Here is a 23,626-nt window from a genome sequence, read left to right on the forward strand (position 1 = left end):
ACTAGGAAATAGAAATTATCTTCCACTGTTCTTTTGTTAATTGGGGAGCAGTGACAGTGGCCACTAAACCTAACCCAATATTACCAGGTTTGAGATGGGGTGAGCTCTAGTCTATACTTAAATGTTAAGCTGGTTAATCAAGTTGTTTGGTGAAGCAATTATATTCATTTCCCAGAATTGGCTTTCTTTCCTTAATGCAAACATTCTTTGTGCTATCTTAGTTTTGTTAAGCTATTTATTATAGGATCAAGTATTCTGACACTACCAAGTACTCAACCAAATATTACAGTTTTTCCAAAACAGCATAATTATAAACTTTCATGCCTGGATAAACTAATTGCTTAAGGACATTCTAGCCCACTGATTCTGCTAAAGTATAACACTCTGTGACCCAGCACATAATAAACGTGCAGTTGGATATTATTATCTTAGAACCACTTGAGAAATGAGCATATTTAATTTTTGTGATTTCCTCATAGGACATCACAAAGACTATAAATTCAACCAAATCACAATGTTATAAAACTTTAAATTCTTGGGAAATATTTTTAAACAAATCAAAGTTCCTTTGGTAAGAAACCCAAATATTGAAATGTGATGTTTTTGAAATGACATTTATAAAATGGCATAAACCCAGGCAGAATAATAAAACAAAGCTAAAAAGAACAGAGGCAAATACAATAAATATAAAAAAATGTATTAGGCAATATTTACTAGAAGCCAAAACCTGCATTCTTCTCAAACCCCAATTCCATTTCAGAGATGCCAGTTTTCTCTTTGTTTTGCTATTAAAAAAATATTCCTTGATTTGTCCAAATTCTAAATTCTAAGGCATGCATACACAAATTTATGCATTTACCTTTTATGTATATTTGGAGTGCTAGCTACTTAAATGAACATTGTATGAAACATTTTATAATTTTTGTTCTATTATTACTCTTCTCTAAATATGCCTTCTTAAAGTTCCAATTTCCATAGAATGGATTTTCTTAATGTTAACCGTATCTCTCCTAGTGCAGCCATAGGTTTTTACAAACACAAAGTGGACTTGGGTGGCCAAAAATGGATACTGCACATTAAAATGCTGTGATTACAATGACCTGCCATATTATTGCTCCTAGTAGATGGACTTTGTGATCTTTTCCATTATTTGCATTCACAGCCTCACCTGGGTCCCCTTTCTAAGTCATGTATTTCCTAGAAAGAGAATGTGACAAATGATGATATGACTACAGTATTCGCAGAAAGGTAAATCAATCACTACAGTATAGATCATATGAAATGTTTAAGGGAAAAAAAATATTAAATCATTCCTAAGGCCAAGAATTGTAAAGAACACTTTCACATAATATTATCTTATTTAATTCAACGTCCTATTTATTTTAGTGTTATTTTATTTCTTGCTCATCTTAACCATGTCGGTAAGAAAATCCCCTAATTCTCCAGAGGCGTACCTTTTCCATTCTCTGTACAAGGTTCTCTAATTCTGTAATTTGACTGTGTTTTTCTTCAAGTTTTTCAGCAACTTGATTCAGATTTTCAACATGTTGTTTCAATTTCTGTTCTTTTTCAACCTTGTTAACCTATGGTCAGAGAAACAGTTGTGTTGTGAAAACTCGGTTTTTATTAAACCTATACACATATTACCTCTTCCTATAATATTCTAGTTAGCCAAAAAAATTCCAAATTCATACTTATTTAGAATTACTTTTTTGATATCAGCGTTTCCTTCAAAATAACCCTGATAGACTACAACAACATTAAATAGAGAATTAATAATGTATAAATATTCTTCCTAGAATGTTTACATTTGTTACCATAAAGCATACTTCCTGAACTGGTATAAGAAAGAAAGATACTAATTTAAGAAAAACAAACATTTTTTTTTACTATACTTTTAAGTTCTGGGGTACATGTGCAGAACGTGCAGGTTACACAGTTATACATATGCTATGGTGGTTTGCTGCACCCATCAACCAGTCATCTACATTGGGTATTTCCCCTAATGCTATCCAGAACACACAAAAAAATCTTACATGTTCAATGAAAACATGTTTTATTTTTAATCGTGAAGTGTCACGAAAGCAGAATAAGTCTCCTCACTGCATCATGGTGCTACTTCATAGGCATAGAGGACGGGTAGGGCTGACGATCATGGGAGAGAAGTCTTTGTCTAGCAGGCAACAGGCCACAGTGGGACTGCGTGAACTAACTTCTTACTCCTCTGCATGTGTATTTTACAAAGTTTGACATTTCACATTGAAAAATAAGTGTCTGGCTTCCCTTGGAAATACCAAGTGGGCCTTTCTGTCAGGTCACTCCAGGCTGGGGCTGAGCCCACATTACAGGGATGCATGCTTCCTGTCCCCACAAGCACCACCATCACATAGCACCCCTCATCCGCTTCCCGCTTACGTTCTTCATCTGCACCCTGCAAGCAGGTGAGTTTGCAACTATCACTACCACAGCCTGAAGCATGAAAGGGTGTCACTTAGGCAGTGAATTTCCTACTGTACTCCCCAGAGACCCTCCTATAGCTTGAGCTGACAGACACCTGGGTGCCCCAAACTGTTATGAATGAACTTTCCGATTAGCTGTTTTATATTTTTAATGTTGGCAAACAAATACACACACACACACACATACACACACAGGCACACACATACTTTTTGACTCCTCCAGTTCTAGAATATATTTTTCAGACAGATTTTATTGGTCCTAGTATATATACTCCAGATTTAAAAGCAAATGAACAAAAAAGAATATGCATGAGGGTATGTACATGTTTTTTATTTTTAACATTTATATATATTTACATATTAAAATATAAAAATAGATAACTTTATATATTTTTAACTATATATACATTCATATTTTTGTTTTCTATTTTTTTAAATCTGAAGTATGTATGCTAAGACCAAAACAAGCTTGAAACTATGTGTCTTTCACTCTAGAGACAGAGACATCCAAGTCCAGAAAGAATGGCTTAGTCTGAGTCATCTAGCAAGTCAACGACAGAGCCTGAAGGGAAGTTACCAGCCAGGCTCGGAAGGGCCAGCCCAGATTTCCAGGCAGGGTGGCGCTGCCTCCCTCCCACCTGTGTTCTTGGGGGCTCTGAGTAAGAACTGAGACACAGCAGCTCAGCAACATCTGGGGTGTTGGGCTACACAGCGTGAGGCAAATCGGCAAAAAAGACTAGCCCACCGCTCCTTCTCCAAGTCTTCTGCCAAGTCATTTGGCCATTGCTTATTTCATTTCTAATTCTTCCAGAAAGATGAACTTGAACAGCTCGGGGTGGGGGCTCGTTCTCCAGTAGACAAGCTGCGTGTTTGGTACCTGGAGTAAGTGTTTACTGTCCTCATGCTTTTTTCTCACTTCTTCGGATTGTGTTTGATAGTTTTCAAATAATCTCCGGGCCACGTCTCGCAGAGCTGCTGCTCCTGCTTCTCTGGAGGCTTCCAGCTAGAAAAAAGGTCACTATGCATGTTCTGACATTTACAACAAAAAGCGTTAAAGGCAGAACAGTTTGGTTGGCAATTAAGAACACCGAGGCTGTAACTATACATGTACAGCCTCATAGAAAATGGATAGGAGAGAAGACACTGTTACCTGGTAGGAGGAAAATGTACAATAAGAAACTCCCTATTTAGAGGGGCTGCTGTGAAGCGGGAAATTAGGGACTTGGAGAGACCAATGGGGAAGCCGGAGCATTTTATTTAATGTGATTGCAGGCTCAGTGGAATTGCTTCCTAAGCCTGAGCAAGGTACAAAAACACTGAGGGCCTTTTAAGTACCTTTGTGATACAAGATGATTAAGCAGGAAGTGATTTTACAGAACTAAGAACAAAGAGCAGTTAATTATCCTGTGACATGTCTTGTGACGTACTTTACATTTGAAAAATAACATTGTAAGAAACACGTCTTACATTCTTTAGGTTTTATTTGCCCTGTGACCTTGCAGGTGGTCAGCAAGAAAAATAGGAACTTCTGGATGCCTGGGAACTTTGCTAAGAAGGTGGGGAGGATAGATAAGGTTGAATGGTTTACAGAGAGTTAGTTAATTTTAAGCAGAGCAGAGGAGGGGAGGAAGTTTCATCTTAAACACAACACAGTAAATTTTGCCTTATTGTACAGCAATTGTAAATTATTAGTTACCCTCTTCAGTTGAACAGGCAGATTTGCCCTGGTCAAACCAAAGCAGAGCTCATTCCACAGCAATGCCCTGCAGATATACTCCTCACCATTCAAATAACTCTATGGTGCTCTGTCAGCTTATACACTTATTTGCAAGCCTTTTATCATTACTGTCCATAACAATATTAAAAAGTGTATCTTCCTGAAATAGAAGTGGGACAAGTTTAAAGTATTGAGGGCAATAATGCTAAATGTCATGAATCTTTCCAGGATTTAACCTAAGGAAACAATCAGGGATGACTATAAAGATTTCCCTACCAAGATATTCATTGCAGGACTGCATATAAAATAAGCCTTTAAAGGGGAAAATCAAAAGCATTCAGCAATAGACAAATTTAAAGAATATTGTGACATTTTACTATGAAGGCTATAGTTAATATTTATTAAATACAACACACTTTTAAAAATGCATTGTGGCTTGTGATAAGAACACTTAACATGAGATCTACTAAGTGTACAGTACAGTATTGTTAAGTATAAGCATAATCTTATGCAGTAGATTTCTAGAACTTATTCATCACGCATGACTGAAATTGTATAACTTGAACTTTTGTAAGATATTTTCAATAACAAAAGAAGCCTCAACAATAAAACAGTGAGATATGATTTGTGAAATATAAAAATGCTTCTATATGGAAGGGAGCATACAGGTGGACCTATGGATATGTATGGACATCTCTCTGCTTTTACAGAGCCATGAACACTAACAACCTATTCTATTAGCCCAAAGGCTCAAAACACAGAATTTGAAACTTCTAATAGTCATACCTTGATTTTCAATACTTCATTCTCTTTGTTCATTTCTAAGAGCTGTAGGTCTTTTCCTTTTATCTTTTTCATAAGCAAATCCAAACTGCAACAAGAAGGATCCATTTCAGAATGAGAGCCCTGTTGAAGGTTTCCACAGCGCTGAAATGGACAAACATGAAAATCATAGACCTGACTATTTTTCCCTTTACAAACTTTGACAACAATAATGATCATTTAGTGTTACATATATCAAAGAGGCTTCAGGTCAGCATAAATAAACATCTTTTGAATCTCAAATATCAATGGGAAATTCTAGATGAAACATCTGACTTCTATATTTGCTCAAATTTGAACAGATTCTTTTTTTTTTTTTTCAGTAGTTTTAACTGACCTGGATTCGAATGACAAATTATATGAAATCTCCTGAGATGCATCTCCCACCAAAATGTACATCAGGTTTATAATCTTGAGTTCCCTGACTAGAGAGATCATGTTGGTCACATTTTCTTTTTTTTTTTTTTTTTTTGCTAAATGCATGGGAGATCACAGTTAGCAAAAGCAGGAAAAAAAAGGAAAAAGAAAAAAAAAGAATAAAGGAAAGGAAGAAAGAGGAAGAGGAAAAGGGAGAGAGAACAGGGGTGTTGCTTTATTGCCCAGGCTAGAATGCAGTCTAAAAAATGGGTATGCCTGTAACTGTGTTTAATAATAGAGACATAAAAAAAAATGAGGGAAGAAAATACTTAACAAGCAGCCAACCAATGTTTCATTTAAACCTGTAAATACGTGTGATGTAGTACTGATAAGAGTGTATATTTTGTGTATTTAAAGTGGAGAGTTCTATGAATGTTAATTAAGTCTACTTGTTCCACATCTGAGTTCAAGTCCTGAATATCGATGTTAACTTTCTGTCTCATTGATCTGTAAGTCTCCCACTATTATTGTGTGGGAGTCCAAGTCTCTTTGTAAGTCTTATATATCTGGGTATTTCTGTATTGGGTGCATATATATTTAGGATCTTTAGCTCTTCTTGTTACATTGATCCTTTTATCTTTATGTAATATCCTTCTTTGCTTCTTTTGATCTTTGTTGCTTTGAAGTCTATTTTATCAGCAAAAATTGCAACTACTGCTTTCTATTTATTTATTTTCGCTCTCCATTTGGTTGGTAAATTTTTCTCCATCCCTTTGTTTTGAGTCTTTGTGTATCCTTGCATGTAAGATGGATCTGGATGTAGCATACCAATGGGTCTTGGCTTTTTTTGCCTGTCTGTGTCTTTGGATTGGGGGATTTAGTCTATTTAAATTTAGAATTAATAACAATATATATGAGTTTGATACTGTCATTTAATGTTAGCTGGCTGTTTTGCCCATTAGTTGATGCAATTTCTTAATTATGTTGATGTTCTTTATTTTTTGGCATTTTTTAGAAAGGCTGATACTGGTTGTTCCTTTCTATTTGTAGTGGTTCTTTCAGAAGCTCTTGTAAAGCAGGCCTGGTGGTGATGAAATCTCTGAGTGCTTGCTTGTTCACAAAAGATTTTATTTTTCCTTCGCTTATGAAGCTAGTTTGGCTGGATGTAAAATTCTGGGTTGAAAGTTCTTTTCTTTAAGGATGTTGAATATTGGCCCCCACTCTCTTCTGGCTTGTAGGGTTTCTGCTGAGAGATCTGCTGTGAGTCTGATGGGCTTCCCTTTATGGGTAGCCTACCTTTCTTTCTGGCTGCCCTCAGTATTTTCTCTTTCATTTCAACCCTGGTGAATCTGGCAATTATGTGCCTTGAGGTTGGTCTTCTTGAGGAATATCTGTGGTGTTCTCTGTATTACCTGGAGTTGAATATGGTCCTGCCTTGCTAGGTTGGGAAAGTTTTCCTGAATAATATCCTGAAGCATATTTTCCAGCTTGGATTGATTCTCTTTGTCACATTCAGGTACACATATCAAACGTAGATTAGGTCTTTTCACATAGTCCCATATTTCTTGGAGACTTTGCTCGTTCTTTTTTATCCTTTTTTCTCTAATCTTGTCTTTTTGTTTTATTTCATGAAGTTGGTCTTCGACCTCTGATATCTTTTCTTCTGCTTGATCAATTCGGCTGTTAAAACTTGTGCATAGTTCGCGAAGTTCTCGTGTTGTATTTTTCAGCTCCATTAATTCACTTATATTCCTCTCTAAATTGTGTGTTATTTTTAACATTTCGTCAAACCTTTTTTTAAAGTTCTCAGTTTCTTTGCATTGGGTTACAACAAGTTCTTTTAATTCCCAGAAGTTTCTTAGCATCCACTTTTTAAAGTCTGCTTCTGCTAATGGAACACAGTCTTTCTCCATCAGGCCTTGTTCTGTTGCTGATGAGGAACTATGATCCCCTGTAAGGGAAAGGCATTCTGATTTTGGGCATTCTCAGCCTTTTTAGGCTGGTTTCTTCCCTTCGTTATAAATTTATCCATCTGTGGTCTTTATAATTACCATCTTTATAGTTGGGTTTCTGAATGGACGTCCAACTTGTTGATTCCCCGGCGCTAGAATCTGAGCAACCCACTGCGCTGGCCAAAACAGTGGCTTTAAGATTGATGGTGCTTTTCTGACTCTGCACCAAGAACCGCCGCTCCAAGTCAGTGGCAAAACCGCCTCGCCGGCCACAAGAGTTGCGCTGGCGACACGTGGGGCTCCTCCGCTGGGAATCTCCTGGTGCCTGAGCAACAAAGATTGATCTGAAAGTGTGGCGTCCTCTCCTTCTCTGCTCTTTCAGTGGGAGCTACAATCCCGAGCTGCTAGTGATCAGCCATCTTGGATCTCTCTTTTTTATCTTTGAACAGGTTCTTATATTGAAATATAAGAATTATATTTTTATATTCTTATATTGAATCTGTTCAAAGAATCTCTTTGAACAGATTCTTATATTGAAAGAGGTAGAATGATATTTTAACTTTTATATTTTCTATAGTTTCAAATATACTGATAAATGCTTTTGAGGAGATAAATAATATCCACAAGGCCAGACAGTTTTAAAAAATCTAAGATGTGGACATAATTCCATTTTGGCTACATTGCATTACAGACTAATACAGTCAGATCTAATAGTTATAATACATAATAGTCAATGTTTGGTCATGTTTCACTGTAATTACCTCATATTAAATTTCCAATCAGAGATATCAGAACTGAATGGCACTTCCATTATAACTTGATGTAAGCTCTAGCTCACTGAAAATATACTTGGAGCATAAATCTCATCTGGAATTGTGCACACACTGAAGTGGAAAAGAAATTAGAAACCATCTAACTTAACCTGTCCATTTTACAGATGTAGAAACTGAGGACCAGGGTCCAGGCATATGCAGCAAATGAGCAAGAGAGCTCATGGCACAGCCTCTTAAATAGTTACTATGTGCTCATTCTTTCAATTTATTTCAAAACAGAGAAACTATTACACAATTACACATACCCTACAATTATAATAACAACTTCTATTTGTTAAACACCTGTTATGTGCCAGGTCATCTTTTAGATGTTTTAGGTACAGTCTTTTGTCTGAACACTCAAAACACTGGAAGGCACTATGCCCTTCCCACAGGTGAGGAATTTGAAGATGAGAATTTAACTAACACACCTAAGATTATACCTAAAGCAACTGCCAGACCATAATTAGAATCCCAGTTTGTTTAATAACAAAATATATGTTCTTTTCACTACAGTATATCTACACTTGTAGAAATAAAAAAAGAAAAGAACATAGTACATATGGATAGCATCCTCCCTCACCATAACTCTGCCACGGTTTTGTTTTTTATAGTTCAGGCCCTAGTGCATATTCCTGCTCTCCATATACAGAATAGGAATGATTTTCTTTTTTAATTTGTTAAAGAATATTTGACAGAAAATCTCTTGTAGAAGAAGGTAAATTATCAGCAGTAGTAGACGACTACAAAGATCATTGATCAGTGCTTTTCAAACTTCAATGTGCGTGTGAATTACTGGGTGATAGATCTGGTTAAAAATGCAGATTCTGGCTGGTCTTAGTGGGGTGGCTCACACCTGTAATCCCAGCACTTTGGGAGGCTGAGGTGGGTGGATCACAAGGTCAGGAGTTCGAGAGCAGCCTGGCCAACATGGTGAAATCCCATCTCTACTAAAAATACAAAAATTAGCTGGGAGTGGTGGTATGCACCTGTAGTATCAGCTACTCCAGAGGCTGAGGCAGGAGAATTGCTTGGACCCAGGAGGCTGAGGTTGCAATGAGCCAAGTTCATGCCACTGCACTCTAGCCTGGGTGACAGAGCAAGACTCTGTCTCAAAAAAAAAAAAAAAAAAAAAAAAATGAAGATTCTGAATCAGTGGCCCTGGAGTAGAGCTTAGATGCTGCATTTCTAACAAGTTTCTGGTGACGCTGAGCTACTGGGACTGCAGAGCATACTTGAGAGTAGCAAGGCCCTAGGTCACTCTGGCAAAATCCCTACAGGGCCAGAGGGCTGATGTTTTGATGCATGGTTGATCTGCTGACCTTCCGTGGTTTGAGGCAGCTGAGACAGACACATGGTAACACACTGTCGTCACCATTTCCATGAAGCTACTCCTATCAAGCCACCAATATGCTCCATGTTATTACATCCAATGGTTGGCATTTGGTCCTCAATGTTCTTGGCCCACAGACAGCATTTGACAGAGGGGTCCCGCTCCGCTCTGAAACCCTTTCCTCATTTGCCTTCAGTGACTCCCGCTGAAGTAACCTTGATAGGAGTAGCTCCAAACCATGAAAGGTCAACAGATCAACCACACTTCCAATCATCAGCCCTCTGGCCCTGCAGAGATTTCACCGTAATAATCTAGGGCCTTACTACCCTCGAGTGTTGGTCTACAATCCCAGCAGCTCAGCATCAGCAGAAGCTTGTTAGAAATGCAGCACCTGGGCTTTACCCTAGAACCCTAAAATCTCCTTCTTTTCCTCCTAATCCACGAGCCTCATCTTAGTTTATGAAACCCTTTCCTCATTTGCCTTCCAGTGGACAACACTGATGAAGTACACTTGGCACAGATGAGGTTTAGCCTGGTGTAATCCAGACAATGCTAAGTGCAGGCTGCTCGACCTTATATATATAAAGCTGATGTTGTGGAAGGGAGCACATTCAAGCTTATCAACTATCTGACAAAGACTTTACTCAACTCAGGCCTAAAAGCTTCAAGTGTGTGTGTCTATTCGTGTGGCCCAGGTGAGCCTAAAAGCTCCACCTGTCATTGGGAAATGCCGCTGTCATCGATCCTGGCTGGGCTGACATCTTCTCATTTACTTTAGATAAGTAAGCTTTGTTTAATATATTCAAGTAAGGCCTAGCCATTCCAATTTGATCTTACTCATAACATTCGTGGTTAAACATTTCACACATATGATCATTAGCATCTTTAGATACGAATGAAATACTTCAACACTCATCCTTCAAAGCATCAAAGAACTTAGTAATTGCCCAAAAAGTTACTTTAAGAAGTCCAACTGGCTTTATGCTAATCTTTAGAAGGAAATTATTACCTTTGTGTCTAGACTGTGATTTGTACTATTATGTCTTACTTCATCTTTAAACATTTGGGTTCTGATCTTTTCCAGAGTAGTTCGAATCTACAGAAGGAAAAAAAAGAAAACATTTTATTTGTTTCAAAGGCATTTAATGCCAAAGGCTTTTTTCTCAATACCACTTACAGGGTACCTGATTATCTAGAAAGTAATACACATATACATATATTGATCTCAGATTTAAATAACTGCCACCATCAACCTAACTTGCATTTAGGCTAATATTGTTTAGATTGCTTAAAGTAAGCATTTGGCCTTTAGAACTCTTTCTCAGACAAATCTAAAATATGATCACTTAAGTGAATATTATCCCCAAAACAATTATTATTTAGTAATTAGTACCTAATACTATTTAGTTCTGTTTTGTCTTTTTAGTAATTTAGCACTAATTTACTGTTTAGTAATTACTATAAAACAATTACTGCTTAGTAGTCACTACAAAATAATTACTATCTACTAATTACCACAAAATAATTACTACCTAGTAATTACTACAAAATAATTACTATTAAGTAATTACTACAGAATAATTACTGAGAGATTATATACATTAATGCATGAAATATAAGCCCCATGTCTTGATGACCCATGGAATTTGCAAGACACTTAAAAATGATGGAATTAATTGATCTGAACAAGTTATGAACTATGTCAGAATTTGTCCATTATTTAGTTAAATAATTAAATAATCCAAAAAGGTAAAATGTGAAATTTCTCTTTTCATTCAGCATCCTTTCAGACTATAGGACTATAAGAGTAGGAGCCAGGTTTATACTCTAGCACATTTTTTTTTCGAGAAGGAATCTTTCTCTTTTGGTCAGGCTGGAGTGCAATGACTTGATCTTGGCTCACTGCAACCTCCGCCTCCCAGATTCAAGCGATTCTCCTGCCTCAGCCTCCCCAGCAGCTGGGATTACAGCTGGCCACCAACACGCATGGCTATTTTTTTGTATTTTTAGTAGAGACAGGGTTTCGCCATGTTGGTCAGGCTGGTCTCAAACTCCTGACCTCAGGTGATCTGCCCGTCTCAGCTTCCCAAAGTGCTGGGATTACAGGTGTGAGCCACTGTGCCCAGCCTACTCTAGCACATTTTAAGTGCCTAATAAATGTCTTTCTAAGAAACAGTTAAGAATATATACTTCTGTCAGCCATTATCATCTTGGATTCTCATAAGACTTCACATGTTTAATGAAGTGACATGCCAATCCACAGTCACTGGCAATAGTTACCATGAACTGTGAAAAGGAACAAGGTAAGGAGAGGCACCAACTCAGCAGGAAATATAAACATATACTTGGGAACATGATCAACACTCATGAAACCACTGGAAAACATTATATAACAGCAGGAAATCCAGTGGTGAATAGTGTGGGACAAATTAAGGGCTGATAGGTGTTCTGAACCCTCCTGGCCCATCATTCAATTTTACTGAGTGAGGAAAATCATTTTACTCCAAGTGTAGGAACAGTTTCATATCCTCAAGAGAAATGACAAAACATCGGTTTAAATTTCAGCTAGGAAGACTGTCCTTTGCCAAATTAGAATTGTTCCTTTACATGTGTTCTGTTACATATATGGAGAGGGAAACAAAGTCCTCCAGCCCATATGGGAATTCATCTTTAAAAAATCATATCATACTAATGATTTCTGCTACCCACATACCTTTTTCACGTACTCGGTTTCTTCAATAATGTGAGCAGATGTAGACTCATACAAGGCAGAATTATCTTCCATCTTATCCCTTGGAGGAATTTCTGTGGTCACTGTCACTGTTGTCATTGTGAATTCTGATTTTAGAAAAACATAAATCAGCTAAGCAAAACAGACTGTTTTGATTGCATGATTATGTGGTTCATAAACTGAAATAAGTTGTTTTATCACTATAGTCAAATACAGCAGAAAAGCTATAATTCATTGGTATCTGTATATATTCATAAATCCAGGAATTAATTTAATATGAAGCAATATCATCTGAAGGAATCATTAATTTAAAAAATTAACATTTAAATAATTTAAGAAGGTAAAATCTGAAATTTTTCTTTTTATTCAGTATCATCTCAGACTATAAAATCTCAGGAGTAGGAATGAGGTTTATATTCTAACACATTGAAAGAATGTAATAAATGCCTGTGGAATTAACATAATATAATTGTAACAAAATTATGTCTTGTGTGTGTGTGTACCTTCATATATAGTCTGTAAAGGCTATTTACTATTAGGAGAACTAATAGTAAACGACCGGAAAAATCCCATGCCAACAAAAAGAAGATAGATTAAATAAACTATCAACGGCTATGAAGTCATCACTCAGATGTACTATTATCTTATGAAAAAGCAAAGAGTAGAAAAGAATATGTAATATATTTTCTATAAGAAGGGCAGGAAATATGAATGCAAGGAAGAAATCTATGTCTTAATGTTTTAATACTAAACCATGTATATATTTTATCTAACTATAAAATAAAATTGATAGAAAAAGTAATCATCCAAAATAAAGATGAAATGAAATAAATAAATACATCCATATAACAAGTTCTGTAACCACAAGAATTTTTTCATGTGATTAAAAATGACATACTAGGGACTAATTATCCCTAGTGTGCTATATTTTAAAACAGAAAGAATAGTAAAACAATCTTAAACTATATTCACTCATAATATTGTTAGTGGAAATACTGGTATTGTTCTTTTGAACTGTGAACTGTGTGTGTGTGTGTGTGTGTATGTACATAGGTTCACACTATAAAATAAAGCCAACAGGTAATTGCGTTAACATCGTGAATAATCAAGCTATTTAGCATAAAAGAAAAAATGAAATATAGAACATAAATGTAGGTGAAGCTGAAAGTCAAGGATGGTGGCTCACATCTGTAATCCCAGCACTTTGGGAGGCCAAGGAGGACTCATCACTTGAGGTCAGGAGTTTGAGACCAGCCTGACTGACATGGTGAAACCCCGTCTCTACTAAAAATACAAAAATTAGCTGGGCATGGTGGTGCACGTCTGTAATCCCAGCTACCTGGGAGGCTGAGGCATGAGGAGCACTTGAACCCAGGAGGTAGAAAACAATGATTTATTTTTCTTTAATATATATATTTAATATATCATATATATATATCATATATATATGATATATATGATATATATATGATATATATGATATATATGAGATATATATATATATGATATATATATGATATATATATATATGTTCTACCTCTATTCACCGAGAAACTTAGTAGCAATTAGCATCCCTAGTGGCCAGACTGTGGTCTTTGAATATCATATCCTACTAAAAAGAAACTAGGACTTCTTGGCTGATCCAGGTCTGGGGTAAGAAATACATAAAGTGAGCCTGAGAGATCTGGTCATGCCAGCAAACAAAAAAAGTAATCAAATACTATTTGAATAAGACACAAAACCCATCCTAAAAAAGAATGTGATGGATTGAAACTTATCAAAAATGTTAAATTCCTGAACTGATGATGGCTGAAGAAAAAACCCACAACAACCACAGTACTCACTCTCCACCTTCAGAAACACATAAGAACAGCTCGATGCACATGGACTAAAAGTATACTACCCCCAGAACCTAAAGTAAAATTTAAAAAATAAAGAAATAAAGCTGGCAAAAAAAAGAAACATTTAATATATGAACTATATTTCATAGTAGCCAAGTAGTTGATGAAGGAAAGTTTTTTATGGAATTCCAGCTAATAAATTCAAAAGGATTGATAAAATTGAAAAACCTGTATTTTACAACACCTTATGAAGTAAAAAACCTAAGCATCATCACCTAAAGCTAAAAACATTAGTGAATATTTAACAAGGAAACTTAACATGAGAGACCCCATTAATCAATCTTAACATTAATTAAGGATCTTAAAAGATACAGGACCAAATGCAATATATGAATCTTGTTTAGATTTTGAGTCAAAAAAAAAAAAACAACTATGTAAAGACATTTTTGAGACTAACTGGATAATATATGATGTAAAAGAATTGTTGTAATTTTGCTAGCTGTGATAATTATGACATTCCTTAAAGGGGTTGTATCTGTTAGTGACACCTACTGACATATTTGCAGGTGAAACGGCATTACATTTGGAACTGCTTTAAAACTCAAAGAGTGAGATAAGGAGAAGGGGATAAAGATTAAGGAAATTTAGCAAAATATAAATAACTATTGAAACTGGGTGATGAGTCTGTAGGGTTCATTATATTCCTTTATGTATTTTGGGTTTGTTTGAAATTTCTATAGTAAACAGTAAATAACTAATAAGTAAATTGTAATGAAAAACCCTGTGGGGTAGGATTATTAATACCATGTTATTGATAAGCCAAAACTCCACTCCCATGGTGACATGAACTTACCAAAGATTAAGTAAAATTCATAGAGCTAAAACTCAAACATTGGTCTTTTAGAAGTTCAGATATGTTTCCATCGTATTAAGAGTGGCTTCCCTGGAGAGAAATAATAACAAAATATTTAAAATCAAACAATGACCTAGGCTGCAAAAAAGACAAAGAATTTGCATATTTGAGGGTATCACTTGGAAACAAGATAGCTTCTGGGAATACTACAAAGTCTTGTATTTATCCTTTAATCTTCAATGAAATTGACAGAGTATGTGAAGAATTTTCCATTTTATTATAAATCCTCTTAGCGGCTATGGCTTCTATTAAATATTTGTTTCAGCTGAAGTTGATTTGGCAGCAGCAACTCTGCAAGTGGGCTTTTGCAAAATGTGAGTGGAAGTACGTCTCTTACTGGTCCTCTGAAGTCTTTTCTGGGATTAAGATCTTGGTACAAAACAACATTTAAATGCCTGAAGTAAGAGGAGACACCCACAGGGACAATACGCAGTATGCTTGAAAACCAGACGGAGGATGGTCCTGCCAGGGTAGGGGTCAGCAAACCCCAGCCTGGGAGCTCAATCCGATTTCCTTCCTGTTTGTACAGCCCCGGAGCTAAGAATGGTTCTTACATTTTTGAATGGTTCAACAAAAAATTAAAAGAAGAATGACATTTCATGGCACATGAAAATTATATGAATTTCAAATTTAGTATTCATAAAAATGTTTGGAAAAAAGTAAAAGGACATTTCATGACACATGAAAATGATGTGAAGTTCAAATGTAGTGCCCATAAATAAAGTTTTACTCTAGCACCGCATGCCCATTCATGTATCATATCGTCTGCGCTGCTTTGGCACCACAAACAGCAGAGTTCAGTAGTTGTGACAGAGAAAGTATGTGGCAAGCAATGCCTAAGGTATTTCCTATCTGGCCCTTTAGAGGATATGTTTGTTGACCTCTGGGTTAGGGCTTGGCAAGGAGTGGGGGAAGGACCAGGGGGAAAACAGCGGCAAGCAAAGCAATCAATCTAGCCTGAGTTCGTTTTTTCCCTCCAGTACCATAGTCTTGATCTACAGTCCTATTTGATTGATTTACTTTCATTTCCCTTTTAGTATATTATGCAATGTGTAAACTAACAAATGATAAGAGGTATTTTATCATAGGAATGAATGGCCAATTTAAAAATTGCATTAAGGATTACATCTTTTATCTTAAAATATACTCTCTTATGCATCTTTGGTTCTTAAAATCAAGGAATTTTGCTTCTTGATCACTGATATTTCTGAAATCATCCACCTATTCCACTCACTTGTTGGGCCATCTTAAACAAGGTACATAAAACCTTAGTCTTCACTTCCATAGCTGTCAGATAGGGGTGATAACATCTAGCGATATGAAAATGAGTTGTTGTTTTTTTAATGCCTGCTCTCAGGAGGCACTCAATGAACAGTCACTGTCAACAGTGTTGTCCCTGTTATTTTATATTATCAACAGCCACAGAAGACAAGTAGGGCAGGTAGTTCACATCTATCTGGTTACAAAGCTTTATAACTCTATCCATATGAAGTTAAATTCCATTTCTCTCTTTGGTTCAGAAAACTTTTGTACCCACAGTCCCTGATTTGTATAAAGAAACCCAAGGGGAACATAAGCCAACAAAGTCCAAATTGCCATATGGCATTACTATCCTGGAGAAAATCCGTGTTAGCATTTTATTTCGGCCAGAAGTAGATTAAGGAGATGAAGTTTTCAAAATAAATCACAATCAGTTAATTAAAGTAAGGAAAGACTTTTGTTTGTTTTATGATAGAATGGACTGAAGGCAGCTTACAGGTGGCATCACGCCAAGAGGAGGTATTTCCTAGACAAGGGCCTTGCAAACAGGGCTCCCAGGGAGGAGGCGGAGGACTGCTGAATAGACAGGGCTCTGTCGCCTCAACTTCAACCACAGCAGCTTTGCTTTGTTCTGTCACACACACTGAATTTTTCCATGAGGTTTTCTGTGAAGAAAGAAAGTTCCACAGCTGAAACAGTTTAGAGGCAGCCTGCCTAGTCTCATGGCCCCATTCAGCCACTCCATACCTGTGTGACCTCTGCTAAGTCCCTTAACCTCTCTGTGTCTCAGTTTCCTTAATGGTAAAATGAAAATAATATTATTAACAATAATCAATGTGGGGTTGTTCATTAGTTAATATTTGCCAAGCACTTATAACAGCACATATAATATATAATAAATGATTTGTACATATTTGTCAAATGAGTACATAAAATATGAAACCATTATTCACAATTAAGGCTGACAAGCAATCTGAGTAGTTTTCTTTCTCACAGGAAAGAAACAGGTTATATTTTAAATAACCTGTGGACTGAACTGGCCTATGAAGGAAAAATTGCTTTCGGGGACTTTAAGACTAGCAAATCCATGGTACAAATTCCTTATTGCTGATGCACCAATAATTTGTCAGTTTCCTCAGTCAATGATGCTAACATCTAATGAAGAGTTTACAATCTACAAAACAATGCACACACATTATTGTGAATTGTAATCCAAGTGATAAACCACCACACCACCAGGCAACCGAGAGAATCTAACTATACCTCGTGCTCTAGTTAATGACATGAAAATAGCAGAAGTATTATACAATAAACATACACAAGCGCCTGTTACGGGTTGAATTGTGTCCTTCCTCTAATTTTATGTTAAAGTCTTAACCCCTAGTTTCTCAGAATGGGACCTTATTTGGAAATAGGGTTTTACAGATGTAATTAGTTAAGTAAACATGAGCTCATAGTGCAGTAGGGTGGATCCCTACTCCAATATGACTGATGTGCTTATCAGGAGAGATGTGGCAGAGATGAGAACACCGAATCCCCTGTGAAAATGAAGGCAGAGATCTACTGATGCTTGCATATGCCAAGAAACACCAAAGATTACTAGCAAACCACCAAGCAGGGCAGAGGCAAGAAACAGATCTCTCTCACAGCTCTCAAGAGGAACTAACCATGTAGATACATTGATCTTGGACTTCTAGGCTTTAGAACTCAGAGATGATCCATTTCCATGTTCAAGCCACACCATGTGTGGTATTTTGTTAGAGCACCCCTAGAAAAGGATTATAGGCACTGTTGATAGTCTAGAGACTGTAACAAGGGTGTTTCCTTTCTTTACTTAACCCTTGATTCATATATTGAGAGACTAAATATTTATTGAAAGCCACTGTGTTAGGAGCTGTGGCTACAGGGCTGAGCCAAAGACCCTAATTTCATGGGATTTTCAGTACAGAGGGAGAGGCAGACATTAAACAACAAGTAAATATAGAGGGGGTCTAAACAAAGTTGTGATGAGTGATATGAAGAAAAGCAGATCAGGGGACTCAGGGTAAAAGGAGATGCTATTCTATATGAGTGGTGAGGAAAGCTGACCTGAGGAAGCAGTAATTTGAGCAAAAGATGAAGAAAGTAAGGTGCAAGTCATGTGGCTCTCTTGGATCTAGAAGAGAGTTCCAGGCAAATGGGAAGGCAAGAGCAGAAACTGGCATGTGCCTAGAGTAGCGGTTTTTGTTTTGTTTTGCTTTTGAGACAGAGTCTCACTCTGTTGCCCAGGTCTGAGTGCGGTGGCATAATCTCAGCTTACGTCAACCTCTGCAATTCAAGAGATTCTTGTGCCTCAGCTTCCCAATTAGCTGGGATTACAGAGGTGCACCACCATACTCAGCTAATTTTTTTGTATTTTTAGTAGAGACGGGGTTTCGCCATGTTGGCCAGGCTGGTCTCAAACTCCTGGCCTCAAGTGATCCACCCACCTTGGCCTCCCAAATTGTTGGGATTACAGGTGTGAGCTACGATGCCCAGCCTCTAGAGCAGTGTTCTAAGAACACCACTGCACAGAGCAAAGCCTACCATTTTCTTTTCTTTTAATGTTGCAAGATCTTTTTCTTTTTTACCTAAGCTTTTTGAGACTTCCAGTTTGTCTAAGGAGTTGTCTCCTGGGCCACATTAAAACAGGTCTAGCCGTTGCTATTATGGATCCCCCAGGATTGAAGCAAAGACAGAGTGAAGCTGTCAGGTACTGCAAAAGTGTAAACAACTGACCCCAGGTCCGCCCAGAAAAGGGGCAGCAAAGTCTGGTTGACTGCACAGAGGTATTCTCCACTCACTTCTGGGGTCTGCTGATTGAAAAGCACCATGCTAGATGTCTGGCAGGTTTTGGCTAGCTAGCACTTGAATCTCCTTCCCAGATATGCTGAGGCACCATCTGTATGAGTCTTGCAGGAAAGGTCCCTTGTTCATGCTCACTCCCTGGAGCTGGAGCATAGGGACAGTACCTAGAATCAGCCAATGAGAGCCCGTGCTGGAAATGCAACTCAGGGACTGGCCATCTGGCTGGTTGGAGCTGGCGGCAGTGGAAATCCAGTCATTATTCAAGAAAGGCAGAGGTCTCTGATACAGAGTGGTGCTTCTTGTCCAAGTGGCAGGAAATTCAGTGGCAGTATCCAGTGGCCAGTAGCTGTGTCAGGAGGATCCTAACCCCTTCATCCCACAGTCTGATTTCACTCGTGTCCTAGCATATGAGATCCTCCCATTTTCCAAACCTAATTTTTCAACATTCCCATCAATTCCAGTAGCTGCTCCATGTTCTCTCAGTAAATTATTCTTCTACTAAGTCAGCCGGAGTCAGTTACTCCGGGTTGCAATCAAGAGCCCTGCTTGGTTTTAGCAGTTTCTGAGTTTTCAGGTTTTCATTTCCTGGTTCTAACAGATTATTTGTTCATTTTTGATCACTATTTTATAGAGCTTGGATATTAGAAACTGAAAATGTTACTACAAAAGTGCCACAAAGATAATTCGGTTATATGAGGGAAAACAGTGAACGTATTTCCAAACCCTGATAAGACTAACCATGTACTGAATACTAAATAGCACACCTGTTCTGCAGCTACATTACACAGCACAATGGTGACATCCAGTGTCAGCTGGCTAAATCTCAGGTGACTGTGCAGTTTACCTGAAAATGATGCACAGTATACAAAAGACATGCATGTTAACACTGTACTCAAGTTCTGTTTTGAAATAATAATTAAGTTTTGGCTAAGTAGAATTAATTTTGTTCAACTACATGCTACTCATTTGTATATACACAGATATTATAGCCAGTGTTATAGAAAATTCTTAGACATAAGATAAAAGCTATTTTGGGGTAAAAATGAAATATTGATGTAAATACAATGTACGAATATCTATTGACAAAGCATGTACCATTTACCAAAACATTTTTCATATATTGCCAAAATTAATCATTACAACACTGTGTTATAATTATTATCTTCAGTGTGTGTGTGTGTGTGTGTGTGTGTGTGGCACAAAAAAGGGATGTAAGTTTTTCAAAGTTATAAGAACCTCATCAACTGAACAGATAGGTTGACCCCAAATTCAGATGTCTTTGTAATGAAATAGTCTATCCTCATAGTTCACTGGCATAATTTGAAACAATGAAAAAGAGCTTAAAGTTTCAGCCAGTCTTCAGCAACTAAACTGCAAAGAGGTGCAGAGCACAGGTCTCCCTTCCCATCTGGAGAAGAGTGGGAAAGAGGGGCCAGGATTTTGTTTTGTTTTTTGAGAGGGAGTCTCCCTCTGTTGCTCAAGCTGGAGTGCAGTAGCATGATCTCAGCTCACCACAACCTCCGCCTCCCAGATTCCAGAGATTCTTCTGCCTCAGCCTCCCAAGTAGCTGGGACTACAGGTGCACGCCACCATGCATGGATAATTTTTGTATTTTTAGTAGAGATAGGGTTTCACTATGTTGGCCAGGCTGGTCTCGAACTCCTGACCTAGTGATCTGTCTGCCCCAGCCTTCCAAAGAACTGGGATTAAAGGCTTGATCCCAGTAATCCACTGCTCCAGGCCCAGGATTTGTTAAGTGAAGACTATATTTCAGGTAGGGTATGCTCTCTATAATACTTCTCACATCTGCCCTAAGGTCAGTATTATTCCCATTTTGCAGATGAAAAGCAAGGCTCAACAAGATTAAGCAAAGATAGCTAGTTGGTGGCCATTGGATCCCAAGCCATGAGTTGTCTGGCTCTTTCTCATGAGTCTGCTAGCTCCTTCTAACTTACCACTTTGCCTCCTTCTACATTCTGAAGGAGTTTCTAAGCCTCACTTCTTGGGCTCAAGATAGTTTAAGAATCAAGGTTTTCCAAAGCAGGTCACTAAGTAACAGTCACAGAACTCCTGTTGGGAGATTCCAGGTGTGTCCTTCAGGAGCCTGAACAGATATCGTTGTCCCAGTAGATTTATTCCATGAACAAATGCAATTTGATGGCATGGCTTAAAAACAAGGGATTTGGACTCAGTTGTTCTGCCTACAAGACTCTGTTCTACTTCCTCACCAGCTGGGAGGTCTTTGAAAGTCATTCAAACTCCCTAAGCCTCGGTTCCTCAACAGAAAATTTTAGATGGGAATGCCAACTTTCTCAGAGTTCTATGAGGATTAAGAGATAATGCATGAAAAGCGCTTAATGGAATATCTGACCTATAATGCACATTAAATTAATATTAAATAATAATATTTATACTCACAACTTATTGTGGACATTTGCTTGTAGGACATGATTTGAAAGTGTCAATTCCCAAGCTCAGTTTGCCCTTCACTATTCCTTCCTTACCGCATCAGCCAATTATTCCTCCTGATTTGAACTTCTCTATTAACAAGTCAACCCAAAAGCTGGTTAACACTTGCCAGTCAAGAAAATATAAAAGGAAGCTGAAGTTAATGATATATGTCACAGTCACTTGCAGCATTTACAGGATGCCCTTTTAGAAAATGTCATTTGTGATGCTATAAAATATTTTAAGAGTGAACAGTCCAGAAATTTATAAAATACCTACAGTTTTCTGAGCTTGTCCTGGATTATTTTAGCTTGAAGATAATTTACATCACTTAAAAAATTATCCAGCAAGGGGGAAAAAGGAAACCAGACCAGCTCTGGTGAGTATGTGCGACAGTTGGAACTCCTGTCTGTTGCTGATGGAAATGGAAGATGAGCAGCCGCTGTGGACCATAGCGTGGCAGTCCCCCATACAGTTAAATACATAGTATACAACCCAGAAACCCCACGCTTTGGTATTTATCTGAGTGAAATGAGAAGTTATATTCTATAAAACCTGCATACAAGTGTTCATAATTGCCAAACACTGTAAACAATTCAAATGTTTACCAACAGGTGAACACAACCCCTCATTAAGAAGGAATGGACCAGGCACAGTGGCTCACACCTGTAATCCCAGTACTTTGGGAGGCCAAGGCAGGCAGATCACCTGATGTCAGGAGTTCGAGAGCAGGCTGGCCAACATGGCAAAACCCCATCTCTACTAATTAACAATACAAAAATTAGCCAGTCGTGGTGGTGCACGTCTGTAATCCCAGATACTCAGGAGGCTGAGGCACAAGAATCACTTGAACCTGGGAGGAGGAGGTTGCAGTGAGCTGAGATTGTGCCACTGTACTCCAGGCTGGGTGACAGAGTGAGACTGTCTCCCAAGACTAGATAATAATTGGAATGAAAAAAAAAGGAAGGAACTACAGATACACACAACAACATAGATAAGTCAAATGCATCATGCTAACTGAAACAGCCAAATTCAAGGGGCTACACAGCCTATGGTTCCAACTATTTGACATTCTACAAAAGTGAAAAGTAAAAACTATAGGCATCAAAAGTGATCAGTGGTTGCTTGGGACTGGCAGTAGGGAAAAGGTTGACCACAAAAGAAACACATAGGACTTTGGGGTGGGGAAATATATCTTGTTAGTGATCATGGTTCTATGATTATAACAATTTCCCAAAACTTACAATACTCCACACTGAAAAAGGTGAACTTGTACACTGTTATTTAAAAAATAGTAATCTGGCAGAATGTAGAAAAAACAACGCACAATTGAGATTTCAAAATCCAAGAACCCTCATTGATTTTATTAGAACTAACTGAAAGCCAAAATTAGCTGGATTTGATTTTCTTCATTCAAATTATTGACCCCCAAAATAAGAATGTAAATGATAAATATACATATATAGCAATGGAATCAGGATTGTTAAAAACAGCAGGCAACTGGGCTGCTGATTCTAGCTCATGCTACAAGACTAATCAATTAAAGTTGGCATTCAGCATGACAGAAACAAGCAAAGCCTTTTAAACATTTTTTAAAACTTAATCATAAGCACTGTTTATTAAAGGTGATAAAGTAGAAGGAAATATATATTAATACCTAAGAAATAGAATATTTGCAACAAGCTTTAAATATAATTCATGAACCTAGAACTTTTTCTCTCATCTACTTGTTCCTTTTCTAATAGCTTTCTAGATGCACAATATGTTTTCATTCTTCATATTTGTCCATCTGCACATATGCTGTTGGATCAGTGATGAAAATATCTACTTATTCAGGGCCTGAAAGAGTCAGGACCATAATTTTCTTTCTTTATTTTGTTTTTTTGAGACAGAGTCTCCCTCTGTCACCCAAGCTGGAGTGCGTGGTGCAATCTCGGCTTACTGCAACCGGGTTCAAGGTTCAAGCAATCTCCTACCTCAGCCTCCCGAGTAGCTGGAACTACAGGTGCATGTCACCACGCCCAGCTAATTTTTGTATTTTTATTAGAGACATGGTTTCACCATGTTGCCCATGCTGGTATCAAACTCCTGACCTCAGGTGATCCACCTGCCTCAGCCTCCCAAAGTACTGGGGTTATAGGCGTGAGCCACCCAC

At 37.6% G+C, this 23,626-nt stretch overlaps 1 protein-coding gene across 3 annotated transcripts in view; it reads right to left on the minus strand.

The window, feature by feature from the left end:
- CCDC68 (coiled-coil domain containing 68) overlaps window positions 1-23,626 on the minus strand; it is a 69,828-nt gene that overhangs the window by 41,474 nt on the left and 4,728 nt on the right. For 2 of the 3 annotated variants that reach the window (XM_032293571.1, XM_032293568.1), the window contains exons 2-8: window positions 16,694-16,862; window positions 14,878-14,967; window positions 12,166-12,290; window positions 10,462-10,548; window positions 4,963-5,103; window positions 3,337-3,462; window positions 1,455-1,583 (exon numbers count right to left, since the gene is read on the minus strand). In XM_032293571.1, the coding sequence (XP_032149462.1) occupies window positions 1,455-1,583; window positions 3,337-3,462; window positions 4,963-5,103; window positions 10,462-10,548; window positions 12,166-12,282 (600 nt within the window). In that variant the 5' untranslated portion in view covers window positions 12,283-12,290; window positions 14,878-14,967; window positions 16,694-16,862. The remainder of the gene's footprint in view (window positions 1-1,454; window positions 1,584-3,336; window positions 3,463-4,962; window positions 5,104-10,461; window positions 10,549-12,165; window positions 12,291-14,877; window positions 14,968-16,693; window positions 16,863-23,626) is intronic. The other variant, XM_032293569.1, reaches the window with a different exon arrangement.

This window comes from Sapajus apella, unplaced genomic scaffold, assembly GCF_009761245.1.
Source record: "Sapajus apella isolate SASKATOON/1434 unplaced genomic scaffold, GSC_monkey_1.0 scaffold30, whole genome shotgun sequence".
NCBI classification, from domain to species: Eukaryota; Metazoa; Chordata; class Mammalia; order Primates; family Cebidae; genus Sapajus; species Sapajus apella.